Consider the following 16,895-nt stretch of genomic DNA (forward strand, 5'->3'; position numbering starts at 1 on the left):
TGAATCTTAGTAGCAGGGCCACAGATGACTAGAAAGCAAATTGTTCTCAGAATATTTAAGTTTATAAAGATTGGAGATGTCTAGCAGCCTTTTCAAAAATGAGCAAGACAGACACACAAAGTACCATATGAGCAGAGGTCTGCATAGGCTCATAAACACACATTCTTAAAGCTCTTTTTTGGTAGCTCCTTTGTGACACTTTTATCTCATATAATGTTGTTTAAATCACATTTGTGGTTATTTGCACTAAGCTTTGAAAAAAAATTTGTTCCATAGCTGTTTAACCTCGAAAGCCCTTGCTGTTTTAACTGAAACATGTGACCACATTTGGAAATCTGCAACAATTTCTATTAATATTTTCCCCTGTCAAATAGAGAAAGTGAGGACTGCAGATGCTGAAGATCAGAGCCGAAAATGTGTTGCTGGAAAAGCGCAGCAGGTCAGGCAGCATCCAAGGAGCAGGAGAATCGACGTTTCGGGCATGAGTCCTTCTTCAGAAATGAGGAAAGTGTGCCAAGCAGGCTAAGATAAAAGGTAGGGAGGAGGGACTTGGGGGAGGGGTGTTGGAAATGCGATAGGTGGAAGGAGGTTAAGGTGAGGGTGATAGACCGGAGTGGCCCAACCCTCAAACTCAGCACCATCTTCCTAACCTGCAATCTCCTTCCTGACCTCTCCACCCCCACCCCCATTCTGGCCTATCACCCTCACCTTAACCTCCTTCCACTTATCGCATTTCCAAAGCCCCTCCCCCAAGTCCCTCCTCCCTACCTTTTATCTGAGCCTGCTTGGCACATGTTCCTCATTCCTGAAGAAGGACTCAGGCCTGAAACATCGATTCTCCTGCTCCTTGGGTGCTACCTGAGCTGCCCCTGTCAAATAGGGTCTGGCTCTGGAGTTATGCTGAGATTTGTACTAATGGTCAAAACTTTAAGCTTCACAAAAGCAGTAGTAACCCAACATCTGGTACATCTATTAACCGTCACTGTTGACATCATTAGAATTTATTGCAGTATTCCTAATCCACAGACTTAGTCCAAAGCCAACAATATATCCATTTGCAGAAATAATTTGTATTTTATTATGAATTTCCATTACTTATAATAATGATTTGATCAAAGCTCTTTCCTTGCAAAACCTGTCTCATAATAGGCAAAGTAGATTTTCATGTTAGACTTCTTTCAAAATATTATAAAGGTCTTTTTTGCAACAGCAAATCAGGTAGCATCCATATAGAAATAAAATTAAGGCATTAGATTGATAATCTTGCATCAGAACTCAATTAACATCTCCACAGATGCGACTTGATCTGTTCAGTATTTTCATTATTTTGGATTCTCCACTTTTGCATTATTTTGTTTCACATCATTTTTAATTGAGTTCCAATTCTGTATCACTGACAAGGTTTATTATACAGTCTGGCAGCATCTGGTTAAGGAATTACTTTTTAAATTCTTGATCACATTCTTATTCAGAATTCAGCTTCTTAAACTATTCACAAGGAATTCAAGAACCAGGACCACTTCTTCAGATTAGACATGTTACAATATACCAGACCCGAGGGTTTTTATGGTGGAGTGGTGCTGTCTTCATTTCTGAAAGTCAGGTTTCAATTCGCAGATGCTTTAACACATGTTGTTGTAACACATCTGAACAGGCTAATTAAAAAAACTGTTCCAGACCCAACATCAATTTCAGACATTGCTCCTATTTTCTTATCGGTAGGAGGTATTGGTAAGGATTCTGCAACTTCATTTACTCATTCCTGCCTTTCACATTATATCCTTTTTTAGTCCACTCCCATCTCTTCCCTGCCTCTGCTCTTGTTTGAAACCTGTTACATCCATACATTTCCACAAGTAGAAATGTTACCTGTTCCTCTGTCCACACATGACAGCCTTATTAACTATTCCCAGCATTTTTGGTTTATTTCAGACTCCCAGCATTTGTCACATTTTGACTTCATAATATTAAGTGAATGGTGGCTGGCATAAGTTAGTCCAAATTAATTTACATATTTACATAACAATTTAAAAAACTCTGCTCAGTTGGTAGTAGTTTGCATGAAACTGAATAACTACTAGCTGGAATACATGCATTCTTCTGGCATATACCAATTTTCTTTGCAAAAGGAATTCACTTGACCCCTTCCATCTCAACAAGAGAAATATCAGCAACATGTAAAATATAGTTTTCTCCATTTTCAACCAATTAAAAGTCACTGGTCGAGCATAGCCAAAGATCAAAGGGTAAGAACAAAGAAGAACAAGAGAAAAAAGAAAGATCAAAACTAGAAGGTTTGTGTAGATTGAGACGTTAGGTAGCCTATGAAGAAACTATAACAGCAAAAGGTACTGAAAAGCAGGAATTATAAGATCTAGCATTCATTATCTACCAAAGTAAACACTATACAGTGTATTGTATGGTAATTGATTTCTCATGGCTTTAGTCATAAACTTTAGCAGCATAGGCTTTAAAAATATACATTTACAAGGTGGCTGAGCCAACAAGAAATGACATTAGGCATAGATGGCATACTTCAAAATAAACTGATTAGACAAAATTATAAAATCTAATTATGGTACCAGATAACATGCCAACAGTGAACTGAACTGAGAATCGAAGCTTGTCCAGTCATACAGTAATTTTAGATTTAACCACAATTTTACTGTTCAATCGCTGAGAAAGTTTAGCTTCAAGTGAAATATGGCAATATGCTAAATGCATTTTCATACATAATGAATTGGTACTTTTGTAAAAATTACATTTCTTAACTGATAATTATAGGGAAATATTAATTTGAAGCTAATAGAGGCTTTAAGTTTATATTTATAATATTATACATTTCAGTTGGCTCGATCATGGAAGACTCCAGAAAATAAATGTGACTTTATCAAATGAGTTGAACTGTATTTCAATGTTGATTGCCTTGCTTACAATTTGAACAGGACATGGAAAACTTCAGGTGATATAAAGCTGCAATTTTACAAAATGTTACAAGTTTAATCTAGTCTGCATATGCAAGTGGGAAAGAAAAAGAACAGATTAGTGTGGTAACTTTAACACAATTATCAGATTGCGCCAACAGTATTCTATAAAAGAGACTTATATTTATATAACATCGTTAATGGCCTTAGGACATCCCAAAGCACTTCATAGTGAACTAAATATTTTTGAGGTCCAGTCACTGCTGTGCAGCATGTAATTTTTTTTCTCTGCACAATTACTTTACAATAGAGACGCATAAGCAAAAACAAAAGATTTACTCCAGTTAACAGTTGAGTTAAATTGCAACTATAATTGAACTGCATTTCAGACACTAAAATAATGAAATCACACTTGACCGATCATAAAGGGTTTTACTGGTTAAACACTAATGTCATATCTAATACAAATGGAAAAAAAAATGCATTTCCACATACACAAGTCATAACATTTTTCAATTTGTATCAAAGACATACTGATAACTTTATTCTTATATCATTTATATCAAACGTGCTGCACCAAAACATTGAACACTAATGGAAAACTGGCATTCACGAGATATAGAAATGTTTGTTCAGGTATCAGGAGGACACTATCTTTGCCAGCTCTATAAGATTTATTGCCAATATTGCATTTTACTTCAGCCAGCTGAACTTTTAAGTTTCACAGAAGTAATAATTAAACACAAAAGTAAAGCATCTTTAAACAAATATTGATTATATATTTAGTTTTTTTTGCTTCAGTTAGATTGTTTATTATGAGAATATTTGAATAAAGATAGATAGTCATCTGGTGTTTTACACAAAAAAAATGCAAAATCCAAGTTTCATCAATAAGCCGTATATTCTCAAATAGGAACATAAATAAGTGCACTGCAAAATGTCACTTATTGCAGCTGACGTTGCTCTCATTCAATGTTCTATTTAAAGTTTGCATGTTCGGACAAAGCACCAGTCTAACTAATTCCTCTGCTTTTGGGGATCATTTGTGGCGACTGCCACGCCTTTTCATTGCTGCTGTGCATTGTGGACAGTACCATTTTCCTTTTGGAGCTTCTGTCAGTCCAACACATCCATAGTGGAACCACTCGATGGGGCACTTTAAAAAGAAAATTAATTGTTGTTAGAAGCTTCATAATCCAGTTTAACTTTACCATTAAAATGAAATTTAATATGGCTATGTTAATGCATCAAATGCAAATCAGTCACCATTAATAGTGTCATCTTTCACTTATTTCTTACTGTAGTTGACAACCAAGTTTTATAGTTTGCAGTGGTTCTAACATTAGATAATGTAAAATACTTACATCTTGATTATCACACCCTACCATTTCACCATATGACACCTGAAAATGAAGAAAAACACACATTTTCAGCCTTGCTTTTATGCTAAGTGAGCTAATCGTGGACTATTCAACTATTGTTATCATTAAGCTGGGACTGACAATGCATACTGGGAAGTGACATCAATCCAACTTTTCATGCTAGGTTCTTATGGCATCGTGGTATTTTAAAACCAATTGCAACCTGGTTAAAATGTATGATTTACCATTTGTCCAGCTGCATTTCTGGCCATCTATGATTACAACATTGTTATAATTTCTCATGCCATGCCAAATATACATTACTCATTAGTTTTTCAGCTACTCAGCAGCTTTCATAACTAAACTCGGAGATATTTATATTAGTGTCTGATGTAAAGTTAAAATTTCCCCAGTTCTTTTGGAATTGGGATTTGATTTTGGATTTTCACATCTATTTCTAATACAAGGAAATACTAAATTTGATTTTTTTCAACAAAATTAAATTTCTAGAGGTTTGAAATTGACATATTTTGTCCAACAAGGAGTTTTTATCCATTTATGTGCCAGGCACTGCATGTTACATACACTGAAGGGGCATCGTGTCAGCCATATTTTCATTTTCAGTATCTGCTACATTTTAAAATCAATTACAAGTTAATTTGTTTCAAACTATACATTCTGCAAATAACGTGAATTCATAATCTTTAGAGTCTGTGCTGAAAATCTAAAGGTAAATTTCTAACAATAGTTCTCACATGACTATATACATCTCTTGGAAATCTGTATATATTGTTTGAAGCATGCAAAAATAAAAATAGCAAAAATAACATGAAATATGCTCTGCATTCAGCATCTTTATTCCAAACTCACCTGATTGCAGATACAATAACGAGGCTCATTAGGATCATATGCCCAATCCACTTGGTTATTGGAATCAGACTCCGATAAAGCTGGGGTCTGCTGAGGAATCTCCTGCGCTACTACAGATGAAGAGGAGGAGGAAGATGACGATGAAGATGATGAGGAGGACTGGTGATTTGAGGACTTGTTGCTATTTCTGCAAAAAACAAAAAAGTGGATGTATAAACCTTAGCATTTGGGCTAAATTATAGACATCTGGATAGTTCACATTTTATTAATAGAGAACGACAATATAAGTAAAAAGAACTTTCATAGCAATTGACAGGAGAGCATAAGTAGACCAAAGCTAATATTAGTGACCACTACCAGCATTTTAAGTATCAAATCTTCCTGGTTTTACACAATGATGTGATAATGAATAGACTGTATAATACTCCTATATGCAGCTATAACTTGGATCTCAGACATTAATGTAATGTGTACTTAAATATGCTTATCAAATTGTATTCATCAAAAGTAAGCTCAACAAATTCATGTCTCTGCTCAGGTTGTTCACCATACACACAGATTTCTTATGTATTGCAATTATTATTTCTGATTCTGCAATTCAATACTTAATACTAAAATTATTATGGATTATTACCCCCACAATCATTGAATCACACCCATAATTATTCAAATGGGCTATATTATTTCTTAGTTTTAGTGGAGCGACAGACGTTGCTAGTTTGTCCAAGTAATTTTAACAAAGCTAGAGGTTCAATTTAACATCAGTTTTGGGTCTTTCAGTTTGGTTGTACACTTTGTATTTTTCAGACCAGTAAATCATTCTAGTTACTCTAATTTTATTTTCCTGTATCTTATTACTTACTCCTTTTCAAATATATCCAACTCCATTCTTGTAGAATCATAGTGAGGAGAAAATCATTTTTAAGATAATAAACAGACCAGGAATAATATCAATGCTAACATCAAAATAAATGATTGTTTCATACATACTATTTCAAACATTGAGGTAATAAAGAGAACTCCTTAAATTGCAATAATCTCTTCTGTTGTGTACCCATTTGCATCTTTTAGATATTTCAGTTGTTCACATAACAAAATTGTAGAAACAAAAATTTTAAACAGACGATTTATGAACAGAATTTATAAATATTAGAAACACTTGGAGAAACCCATTTAAATTAAGACAGCAGTAAACAAACAAAATCAAATGAAGAAAACTGACGTCACAACTGACATATTAAAAACATTCTTTCTCAAATCTTTTTGATGACTCTGCAAATAAATTCAACAAACTTAAAACTGGTACTTTAATCTCCACGAGTATATATAAATTATATCAGTACGAATGTAATTGATAATGCAATTCCTGCAGAAAGTGCCTCTGTTCAAAAGATCTGCAAATTTATGTATTGCACTAATACAATATTTTGACATAATCAGTGACATTACATAAAGAAATTTATCACGGTATGGAAAACCTTGAGAGAATAAGCCACCTGAATTTCAGAACTCATTGGTCAACATGGACCAGTATTGGCTGAAGGGCCTGTCTCCGTGCTGTAGGACTCTATGAACTTAAAGGCCGCTCAAAAGGTGGAAGCTTTCCATTTTGCACTTATTGTTTCAAATGAAAGAAAACCAAAACTTCAAACAAGCATGACAATTTATACTGCAGGAGAAAAGGGCTTGAAGAAGATGGATTGGACAAAACACTGTCTTGGAGAAATTAAAAGGGAAGTACAGAGAAGACAAAAAGTTTTGGTAAGACATTATTTTCTCTAGCTAGAAAAACAGTTGAGTACTTTATCCATCAAATATAAAACTCTTTTCTTTCTTGCAAGAAATTGACAAAAAAAAATTTTGAAAAGATATACTTGGTCCAATCCTGAAACTTGAATGAACCAAGTTACTTTCCATTCCTTCTCAACACACAGAAGATTTAATCAGTACAAAACAGTTATTTTAGAATGGCTACAAATCAGTTAAGTTACGAGTTACAACTTTTAATATGATTTGATAACCACTGTTTGTTTGCTGGAGTGAAAACAACCATTCAGATGCTATGAATGAATTTTCATTTACTGCAATCTTGGTACAAATGATTTTCTAATAACATAAGTAAAAATGCACATATAACCTAAAATTTCAGTCAGGGCCTGACAACAAAGTGGACCAGAAACAGATTAAGACGGGGAAATTTAATGCTGTCCCTGTGCCATATTTGGTGACCACAGGCATTTTAATTGAGTAGGAAGCTGGCAAGCTCACTGCCTTTCTACTCTGTATATGACTGTAGTAGATTGATTTGTCAAAGGGCTTCCTGCCTCATCAGAAATTAAGCGCCTTTGGTGGGGAACTACTGTCCTCTTCATGTCAATGATCGTATCCACCCATCATGGAAAGGAAACACAGCATTGCATGAATCCTGAAAAGCAAACTTGAGTGTTCTGGGTATGGAGTGATTTTGAAAGGCACTCAGTGGCTGGTTAACTACTCCCTTCCATCAAAGCCCCTCATCAGCCTGGACCCTTTGGCAATCCTAGGTCTAATGACTAGCTGGCAAATCTCAGCAAGCAGGACTTCCATGTCCAGGTCTTTGCTCTTGAGAAAAGCCCATTTCTGGCTGACACTCAACTAATACAGCTGACCTTCCTGAAAGAAAGCAGGTCCTGCTCTCTAGATGACACGTGCGACCCTGAGTGCCTACATTAAATCTGCCCAGAGAATTTAATCCCAAAGTCAGGTCCTAAATTTGGATTAACATTTTACTGAACTACTAGTGTAAACACACCCAATCAAAATGTGTTGGCCATTATGAAGAGGAACAAACTTCTGTGGCAAATATATTTAGCTATTAAAATGGTTTGTTTTTTTCTAGGCCTGCTCACTGTATTCCCTGCAGACACACATAAGAAAAAACTTGTCAATATTCTCACATTCTAAGCAAGGAGGAATATCTTGCTAGGTTGGATACCCGAATACCCCCGGGCCTTTCGGGCTGGCTGAAGATTGTTATAGAGCATATTCCCTTGGATTTTCTCACAAGTATGGTACACCATAAAACCGAGAATAAGATATGGCAGCCCTTTTGAAAAACCTGGACACAGATTTATCTGCCACACTAACAAGGACTTTTGTATAGCTGCAACGACTGTATTTTACAAGTTCAATATCCAGAGAGGAGGAACTGTGAACGTATGTGTTTTGTTTGGTTGGGCTGAGTTATTATTATTTATAGTTTGTTGTTGGTTATTATTTATTGAGTTAAATAGCCAGTTTGGATTTTTTTATTCTGTATATTTCTAATTATGTTTATACATTTGTACATGAGGGTGGGTTGGGTTTTTTTTAAACTTGTGTTTTTAGTATTGTTTTGAATTGTATTGTTTTGTACTTTATTGTAATATTAAAACAAACTATTTTTCCAATAAAATTATATTTTTAAAAAAAGCTTTGTTTTGACATTGATGATATAAATTGTTTTAAGACATGAAACACACACTAAGACCAGATAAAAAGCAAAAATTTGTGAATTCCTTAATAGCAGTTAAGGAACACTTAAATAACACTTACTTATTTTTTCGACCGCTGCGTGAATCTGTGGCTGATGTTGATAATGTTTGTGTCAGGGTGGATGCTAGTGTTGAGGAATATCCTGTAGATTCCCTTGAGATAGAGAACTCTCGTGCAAGTTGGAAGTCATTGTTTTTAAATGCTTCATAAGTGGCCTTTATAGTAGATGTCCTTCGCCCTTCCTTCATCTTGCACATCAAAAAGAGAAGTAAATTCTTTACAATTCAGCATTGTATTTTAAAGTGCATCACAAAATTTTAACTTTTTTTAAGAAGAAATCTTCTCTACTTACCAATATTTGTAACAATAAAATGTTAAAAGTACTTCAGAGATTATGATATAATAACAAATTAATAATCACATTTGCCAATTATCGGTAATATAATACTTGGTCTAAGATTCTATTTTGTAATGTGGAACAGACAATTTGCAAGACTAAAGCTAACGTTGATGCTCTCAATTAAAGAATTAAATATGGACATCCTGTGGAATTATTATAATTTTTTGTAATCCATTTTTAAGTAATTCTTCCCTAAGTAGTATTAAAATAATGAATTATCAAGCAGTTCAAAAAAACTACATTCCTAAATCACCCCTAAATTTTTTACAGCTATTTACAATATTTGAGTAGTTACATTACTGTACACAATTAATTGTTGTGAAAACTTCTGAAACTTTCAGCTGATTCAGAATTAAAATGCATGACCAAGTATGATCAGCCATGATCATATTGAATGGTGGTGCAGGCTCGAACGGCAGAATGGCCTACTCCTGCACGTATTGTCTATTTATTAACTCGATTGATGTGAATATGTTAAGATTATCTGGCAGACAAAATTATAGAAGCATCGATGGCATCGTAATTACTGTATGTCAATCTAACTGCACATTACTGGTATCTTTGTTAATGACATTTTATTTATGTAATAAAAATATTCAAATTTATACAGCAATTTCACATTAAAACTGCTCTAAACAGCCAATTAAGGACATTTGAAATGCATTCTCTATTCTTCCATAGGATGTGAGCATTCCTGCCAAGGCCCATATTTGCTGCCCATTGTTAATTGTCCTTGAACTAACTGGCTTGTTAGGCTACTTCTGAGGATATTGGTATGGATCTATAGTCACATGGCTGTCAGACAAAGATCAGATTTTTTCCCATTAGTGAATTGGATTGAATTTTGCCAAGGCAGAAATCCCATTACCCTACCTTAAGAGCGCTTTCTGATGCTTTCTTGGGTAGTACATTTTAATTTTTGGATCTACATTTTGGTTTTCAGGGACTTCTTTATCATTCTCACTAACTTATTGGGCAATTTATTGGGTAATAACAATACCTTTTCTGTATTTTTGTTGATGTATGGGGAAATCTGGTCTCACACAAAAGTTGAATTACAATACTTCTTCAATAACCTCAATAATTACCAATGCTACCTCAAATTTTAAATCAAAACACAACAAAAAAAATTCCTAGACACTACTTAAATTAGCATAAGACAATAGGCATAATTCAGCAAACATTTATTTTCAAGTATAGTCATTTCTGATAGAATGCGATAGTTCCGTTCTTATGCAATCCCGCAATACAAGAAATTCATGCGTTAGCCATGCCATTTAAACTAATGGGGCCAGAATTGTGTTATTTCCGATACAAGTAAGGAAAGTTCACATTCTGCAAATAACAATCTAAATTCTTCAACTGCGCTGAACTAATTCGTGTTGAAGAAACAAGCATTATAGCAGAACCGGTTGTAACGATACACATGCACTTCTACACAAAAAAAACACCACCTTAAACACACATTCCATAGACTGGTGAGTTCACAGCAAATGTGTCACCATCGCATACGCACAAAACAAAGATTTTAACTGGGCAGTTAACTACTATTTTTACTGCATCTCAGATTTAAATTCAACGACTGACGTTATTGCAATATTTCCTCCAGGTGGTAACTCATGAACATAGTTAGCTTTGAGCTGAAGATTCCATATTCACTATAGCCAAGTAATTTGGAGATTTTCTGGCTCCTGGTTAGCGCAGAACATCTTTGTTGACAGCTTTTAAACTGTTCTTTCCTTTGCAGAATTGCTTTCCCTTCCTGTAATCTGCCTCTTCTCTGTCTCTTGCAACCTCACTCGCTATTACCCCCTAGCATCTCAACTCTTGCCCCATTTCCCATCTTACAGCATCTCACTCTCCACCCATTCTAATGCAGCCTCTTTCTTCCCTCCTTCCCGAACCTCTTCCCCCTATCTTTTTCATTCCCCTATCCTTCATTGCAACTTCTTTCTTACACCATGGAGACTTGTTTTCCAACCCACACCCCATCTGTAGCCACTTCTTATCTATCCAGCCCCTTGAAGACTGTTTCTATGCCTCCACTCCTCCTTAATACTCCTACCCTTCCATATAATCTCGCTCTTTCCCTAACTCCAGTTGCAGCCCATCTATTCTACTAACAGGGGCAACTTTCCATCAATGGGAATTAAATTTTCCTCGACTTTTTAGAGATATTTGGGGTCAAATTTGTTTGCGACACCCCCACTTAGTTTGGAACCTTTTCTGTATGATAATTGATAATAGCTTCATAGTCACCATTACTAATACCAGCTTTATATTCCAGAATTTTTATATTAAATGAATTTACCAAACTACCTTGGTGCTAACCCATGTCCCCAGAGGGTTAGCTTGGACCTCTGGCTTGCAAGTTCAGTGCCATTATCACTATGTCACCATTTCTCCATAGTCAAGATAGGGGTGTAATATTGCAGCAGCCTATTTGTACACTGCAAGGTCTCACAAACAGCGTTACAACGACCAAATAATCTACTTTGGTGAAAAAAAAAACCCAAAGAACTACAGATGTTGGAAATCAAACAGAAACTGCTGGAAAAAACCTAGCAGGTCTGGCAGCATTTGTGGAGAGAAAAGAGAGCTAATGTCCAGTTAATGTTCAGCATCAGTTCTGAAGAAGGATCACTGGACTCAAAACGTAACACTGTTTTTTCTCCACAGATGCTGCCAGACCTGCTAGCTTTTTCAAGCAATTTCCATTTTTGAGACTCTGATTGAAGGATAAATATTAGCCAGAACATGCACCACTTATCTGATATAGCAATCTACTCAGATAATCTGGGATGAAATGAGTGCTGGAATCTTTAAAACCAAACCAGTTAATATTTCTATTATGTAAATTACCTGTGCTGTTGCTTGAACAGCTTGGGCAGCTGCCATTGTAATAGCTGCAGCTCCAGGACCTGCTCCTGGAGTTAATGAGGTAAGATTATATGAACTGAGAGGCTGTGATGAATTAATATTGTAGACACTGTTAGAAGTCGATGTTAAATTACTATTACGGCATCCTGAAAAAGATCAAAAGAAAAATTTCAATCGGTAAAACGTCAGACACATTTAATCAATTAACAATTATTTTCTATTTAAAAGTAACCACATGATGTATCATATCATGTGATAACCCAGTTTCTCTATACTTCATAAATTCTTCTTCCATTGAACTGACTGACTCAATTTTCATCCCATCGGACAGTAAATTTGGCTCAAGTGTCCATTAACATTGGAAACATTCCATTGTTAGGATTTTGCAGTGAAATGATGTGAAACTTTCAGTGTCCACTGAAAGTAACAGCAACTTCATAAATCTGCACAGAATACTACGAAAACCTAGACGTTGCTGTCATTATTACAATGTTCCTCCAGAGGCTATGCTGTAGAAGTTCCTTTTCCCCACCCACAACCAAAAAGAATGCAACCTCTGAGAAATTTGTGAATCGACAGAAACTTCCAAACTGAAGATCAGCACCATCAACACATTTTAATCTCCTAAAATATTACCAAATGTGATTCAGGAGAAATGCTTCCAAGTGTATTAAGAATATGCAAGGAGCAGCTGAAGCAAAAAACAGATACAATTAAGGGTATTTAGCTAAGGACATGTGGAAGAAATTAATAGAAAGATATGCTAATAGGATCAGGTGAACAAAAGTGGGAGGAGGCTTGTGTGCAGCATAAGCTAAAATAAACATCTGGGCAAATAACTTTCTTGTGTACCAAGGACTCATTGTACTGCATCTCAGCTTTGAATTCAATCATTTCTTTACTTTAGTAAAATAAATCACAAGAGTTATTGAGCGCAATAACGTTGTTTTCCAAAGGCATGGAAATGTGTAAAAGGATTTCTTACTTATTTTGCAAATTTAGGAATTCCAATTCAAAGATCACATAAATTGAACAGTTCACTTCAGTTTCGGTATCCATTAAGTTAATGAACTAACACATGTACAGCATAAAGGATTATCAATCATTTTGACAATTAGCCATACTCAGTGGTACGGCTAGTAGAGTTTTATTATTTTAATACAGAAAACGTCTGAATTGACACCTTATGAACTGGCACCCTTGATAAATGGGTAAACATTATATACCTCAAATACTGGAAGTTTATTGCATTATTGCAATCTCTGCAATGCCCAATAGTCAGTTGAGGGTGCAATTGAGAAAGATCTCTGCTGGTAAATTTCTTTTAAAACAAAGTTACAAAATTATTTTAGTGATTTGTGCTGTAAATAAAGTACAGTTATGTATAGATCTCCTGCACTGTTTTTCTAATACTTAGTGTGTTTATACATTGATTACACTGATCTCTTGATCAACCGGACTATTTGATCAACTGGCACACTCCTGGTCCCATAGCTGCCTGTTAATAAAATGTTAGCTGTATTATCCTTTTCGTCTCCATAAGTTGTATGCCATAATAAATGTGGCTATTGTATGGAAATATCATTAATTGAAGGATTTGGAATTCACTTATTCTAATCAAACTTGCTGATCACATTTGTAGTATAGTCCAGAAATCTAATCTCAATGGCATATCAGTATGATTTTATTTAACTTAATTTCTATTTTCACATTCATTGAATAAGAACTTAACACTTGCAATCTTCTACCAAACAAATATCAATTTGCATCTAATTGAACAGGGACATGGAAAAGCTAAGATTAACAAATTTCAAGTATTGTATAGTACTGAAGTTTAAATTACACCACACAAGTTGATTCATAATAGATAGTTCTGTTTCAAACAGAGGCATCTCAGGCAACTCTGAATGAGTAATTGCTTAAGGAATGCTTTTTGACAGAAGTTGTTCTCCCATCCTCCTCTTGCCGAGCTAGCCTCCAAAGGCCTAGATGCAAGGACTACACAACAAGGAAACAGCACACTAGCCTTCCTGATGAAGGGCTTTTGCCCAAAACGTTGATTTTCCTGCTCCTCGGATGCTGCCTGAACTGCTGTGATTTTCTAGCACCACTCTAATGTGGAATCTGGTTTCCAGCATCTGCAGTCCTTGTTTTTACCTAAACAGCACACTATCACAAATCTGGAGACATGTTAAGAACATCAAAACAGGAGTCGGCCATTCAGCCCCTCGAGCCTTCTCTGCCATTCAATATGATCATGGCTGATCATATTGGGAGACATTGAAGACTGCAGATGCTGGGTATCAGAGTCAAAATGTGTGGTGCTGGAAAAGCACAGCCCTCAGACAGCATTTAAAGAGCAGGAGGGTCGATGTTTCGAGCATAAGCTCTTCATCCTGCTCCTCAGATCCTGACCGGCTGTACTTTTCCAGCACCACATGTTTTGACTTTAGCCTAACTCCATACACTTGCCTTGGATTCATATCTCTTGACACACTTGCTTAGTAAAACTTTGTTATCTCAGATTTAAATTTAACAATTTAATTAGCCTTGATCACAATTGGAGGAAGAGAATCCCAAACCTTGATTACTCTTTGCATGTAGAAGTGCTTCCCAATAGCTCTCTTGAATGGCCTGGCCCTAATTCTTAGACAATGCCCATTTGTTCTAGAATCACCAACCTGCGGAAATAGTTAATCTTCATCTACCTTGTCTTTTCTCATCAATATCCTGAAGACCCTCAATCAGATCACCTCTTAACCATCTAAATTCTAGGGAATACAGGGATACTTTGTCTAATCTCTCCTCATACCTTAACCCCTGAAATCCAGATATTATCCTTGTAAACCTGTGTTGAACTCTCTCCAGGGAGGAAACATTCTTCTTTAATAAAAAATGTGGGGGCCAGATCTGATCATAATACCCTAGGTGGGGGCCTAAGTAGGATTTTGTTTTACAACTGCAGCGTAACATCTGCATTTCTATCCTCCAGTCCTCTAGAAATGAAGACCAGCATTCCATTAGACTTCTTGACTATTTACTGCACCTGTACAATGTACTTTAAAGAGCTAGACACCTAAACCTACAAACCTCATTAGTCAATCACTGTATTTAACTGTTCATGAGTTACTCCCCCAGAACTATCCAGGCAGTGGGAATCACTATTACTCATGCCAATGAAGGTTGGAGGAGATAATATTTTCAGACCTACCTATTAGTCTATTGTAAAAAATACATCTTAAAATTAATTGACAGATTTCAAGGAAACTTGAAAGTTTACAGATATATAGAAATATTTGTGTACAGGTAGGGTAAAATGAATGGTCTTTATTGGTGAAAATATGGATTTGGATCTGAATCTGGAAAGTTTAAGTTTCTATTAACATTGGGAATATTGCAGACAATTTTTAAAATAAACGTTGTGGGGTGGTATTTTAAAATGTTGCAATCTCAATGCTATAAAATCTCCTTAGTAAAATGAAAGCATTTAATTTAAAAAATCAGCTTTGTAGTTATAAAGTTGTGCTAGTTGTGCAATTATAATGATGTTAATATTTCAGGGTAGAAGCAAGGACTGTAATGAATAATACCCTCTTTATTTGTGTCAGACTTTTGCTTCATGTCTTTTCTGGTTGGTGCTTGACTCTCACTGTAGATACATGATGTATAAATGATCAAGGGAATCATAAATAAACGGTACTATGAGCATATCCTGTCATCTAGTAGCCAGTCTTTGATTCCTGCCAAAGACGTGTGCTTGCCTGACTGCAACAGGCTGAATGCATACTGGCTGTGGCTAAGGTAATATACATTCATTAACAGAATCTTCTAGGCATGGAAGCACACCCACTAGACTTTCATGGCTAGGTAGGCCTTGCAAATAATGGAGCCTGTAGATAAAATGCAGAGACATGTGCTCTATTTACACTATAATATCACATGACATTGCCCTGGCTCAACTCATCTGTTGCTATAACTCCCATTCCTCTTAAATCTGCATTAAATCTTAACGCATTCTTGGCTAGCCCTCCATATTCAATTATCTGTAAATTCAAGGTCATCCAAAATTTTGCTGCCTCGGTCTTAACTTGTAAGAAGTTCCATTGTGCTTGCTGCCTAATAGCTCCCAGTCAAGCAACACCTTGTCTGTAAAATTATCATCCTGGTATATAAATTTCTCCTTTGTCCTGCCCCTTTCTACCTCTATTTCCTCATAGGCATCTACACTCCTCTAATTCTGACATCCTGTACATTTCCAATTTTAACTGCTCTATCAGTGGTGACTATGCCTTTGTTGTATTGGCCCCAACCCCTGCAATTCTCCTGCAGTGCTTTTCCATGTCACTTTCTTCTTATAAGACACTCCTTACAACATACCTTTTTGACTACGTTTTTGACCATGCGATTTAATCTGTATACAACTTGAAGTCATTATTTGTTTTGAATTATCTGTGAAGCTTTTTAGTACATCTTAATATATTATAGACACTATATAAGTATGTGTTGCTGTAGTAAAATTATGTCATAGTTTTAGTTGCCAAGGAATTCAAATTACCTGGCGTATTTTCTTTTGAGGCATCTGATGTAAGGGTAGACAAAAGAGCTTCTGACTTGAATTTCTTCTCGGGAATATGATCTGTAGTATGGTGGCTAGATGGATTATATTTCCGTTCTGGAAAAATAACAATAAATTGAATACAGATTAGAATACATGCACCTTATTTTCCACATTTTTAAAATTTACGTAACAATAACTGATTTAGCATCAGCTTCAAGAAATTACTTTCTGGATCAAGAAAATGCTGGAGTAGCTGAGTACTAGTATTAGATATCAGTGTGATTAGTGCCAATGGTGAATAATGAAACACTGATATGACACATTAACTGCAATGTTCCACTAAATCTTGGTGATCTTTCCCACTATTATGTGCGTGGATGGCAAACATT

General features: G+C 35.6%; 1 protein-coding gene across 1 annotated transcript in view; it reads right to left on the minus strand.

Annotated features, from left to right (window-relative positions):
• Positions 1-3,329: 3,329 nt before the first annotated feature.
• The window catches only part of ing3 (inhibitor of growth family, member 3), a 34,238-nt gene continuing 20,672 nt past the window's right edge, over positions 3,330-16,895 (minus strand). The window contains exons 7-12 of the mRNA XM_060839331.1: positions 16,504-16,620; positions 11,931-12,094; positions 8,729-8,916; positions 5,156-5,342; positions 4,289-4,327; positions 3,330-4,080 (exon numbers count right to left, since the gene is read on the minus strand). Of these exons, the coding sequence (XP_060695314.1) occupies positions 3,964-4,080; positions 4,289-4,327; positions 5,156-5,342; positions 8,729-8,916; positions 11,931-12,094; positions 16,504-16,620 (812 nt within the window). The 3' untranslated portion in view covers positions 3,330-3,963. The remainder of the gene's footprint in view (positions 4,081-4,288; positions 4,328-5,155; positions 5,343-8,728; positions 8,917-11,930; positions 12,095-16,503; positions 16,621-16,895) is intronic.

Source organism: Hemiscyllium ocellatum, chromosome 19 (assembly GCF_020745735.1).
Source record: "Hemiscyllium ocellatum isolate sHemOce1 chromosome 19, sHemOce1.pat.X.cur, whole genome shotgun sequence".
In the NCBI taxonomy this organism is placed as follows: Eukaryota; Metazoa; Chordata; class Chondrichthyes; order Orectolobiformes; family Hemiscylliidae; genus Hemiscyllium; species Hemiscyllium ocellatum.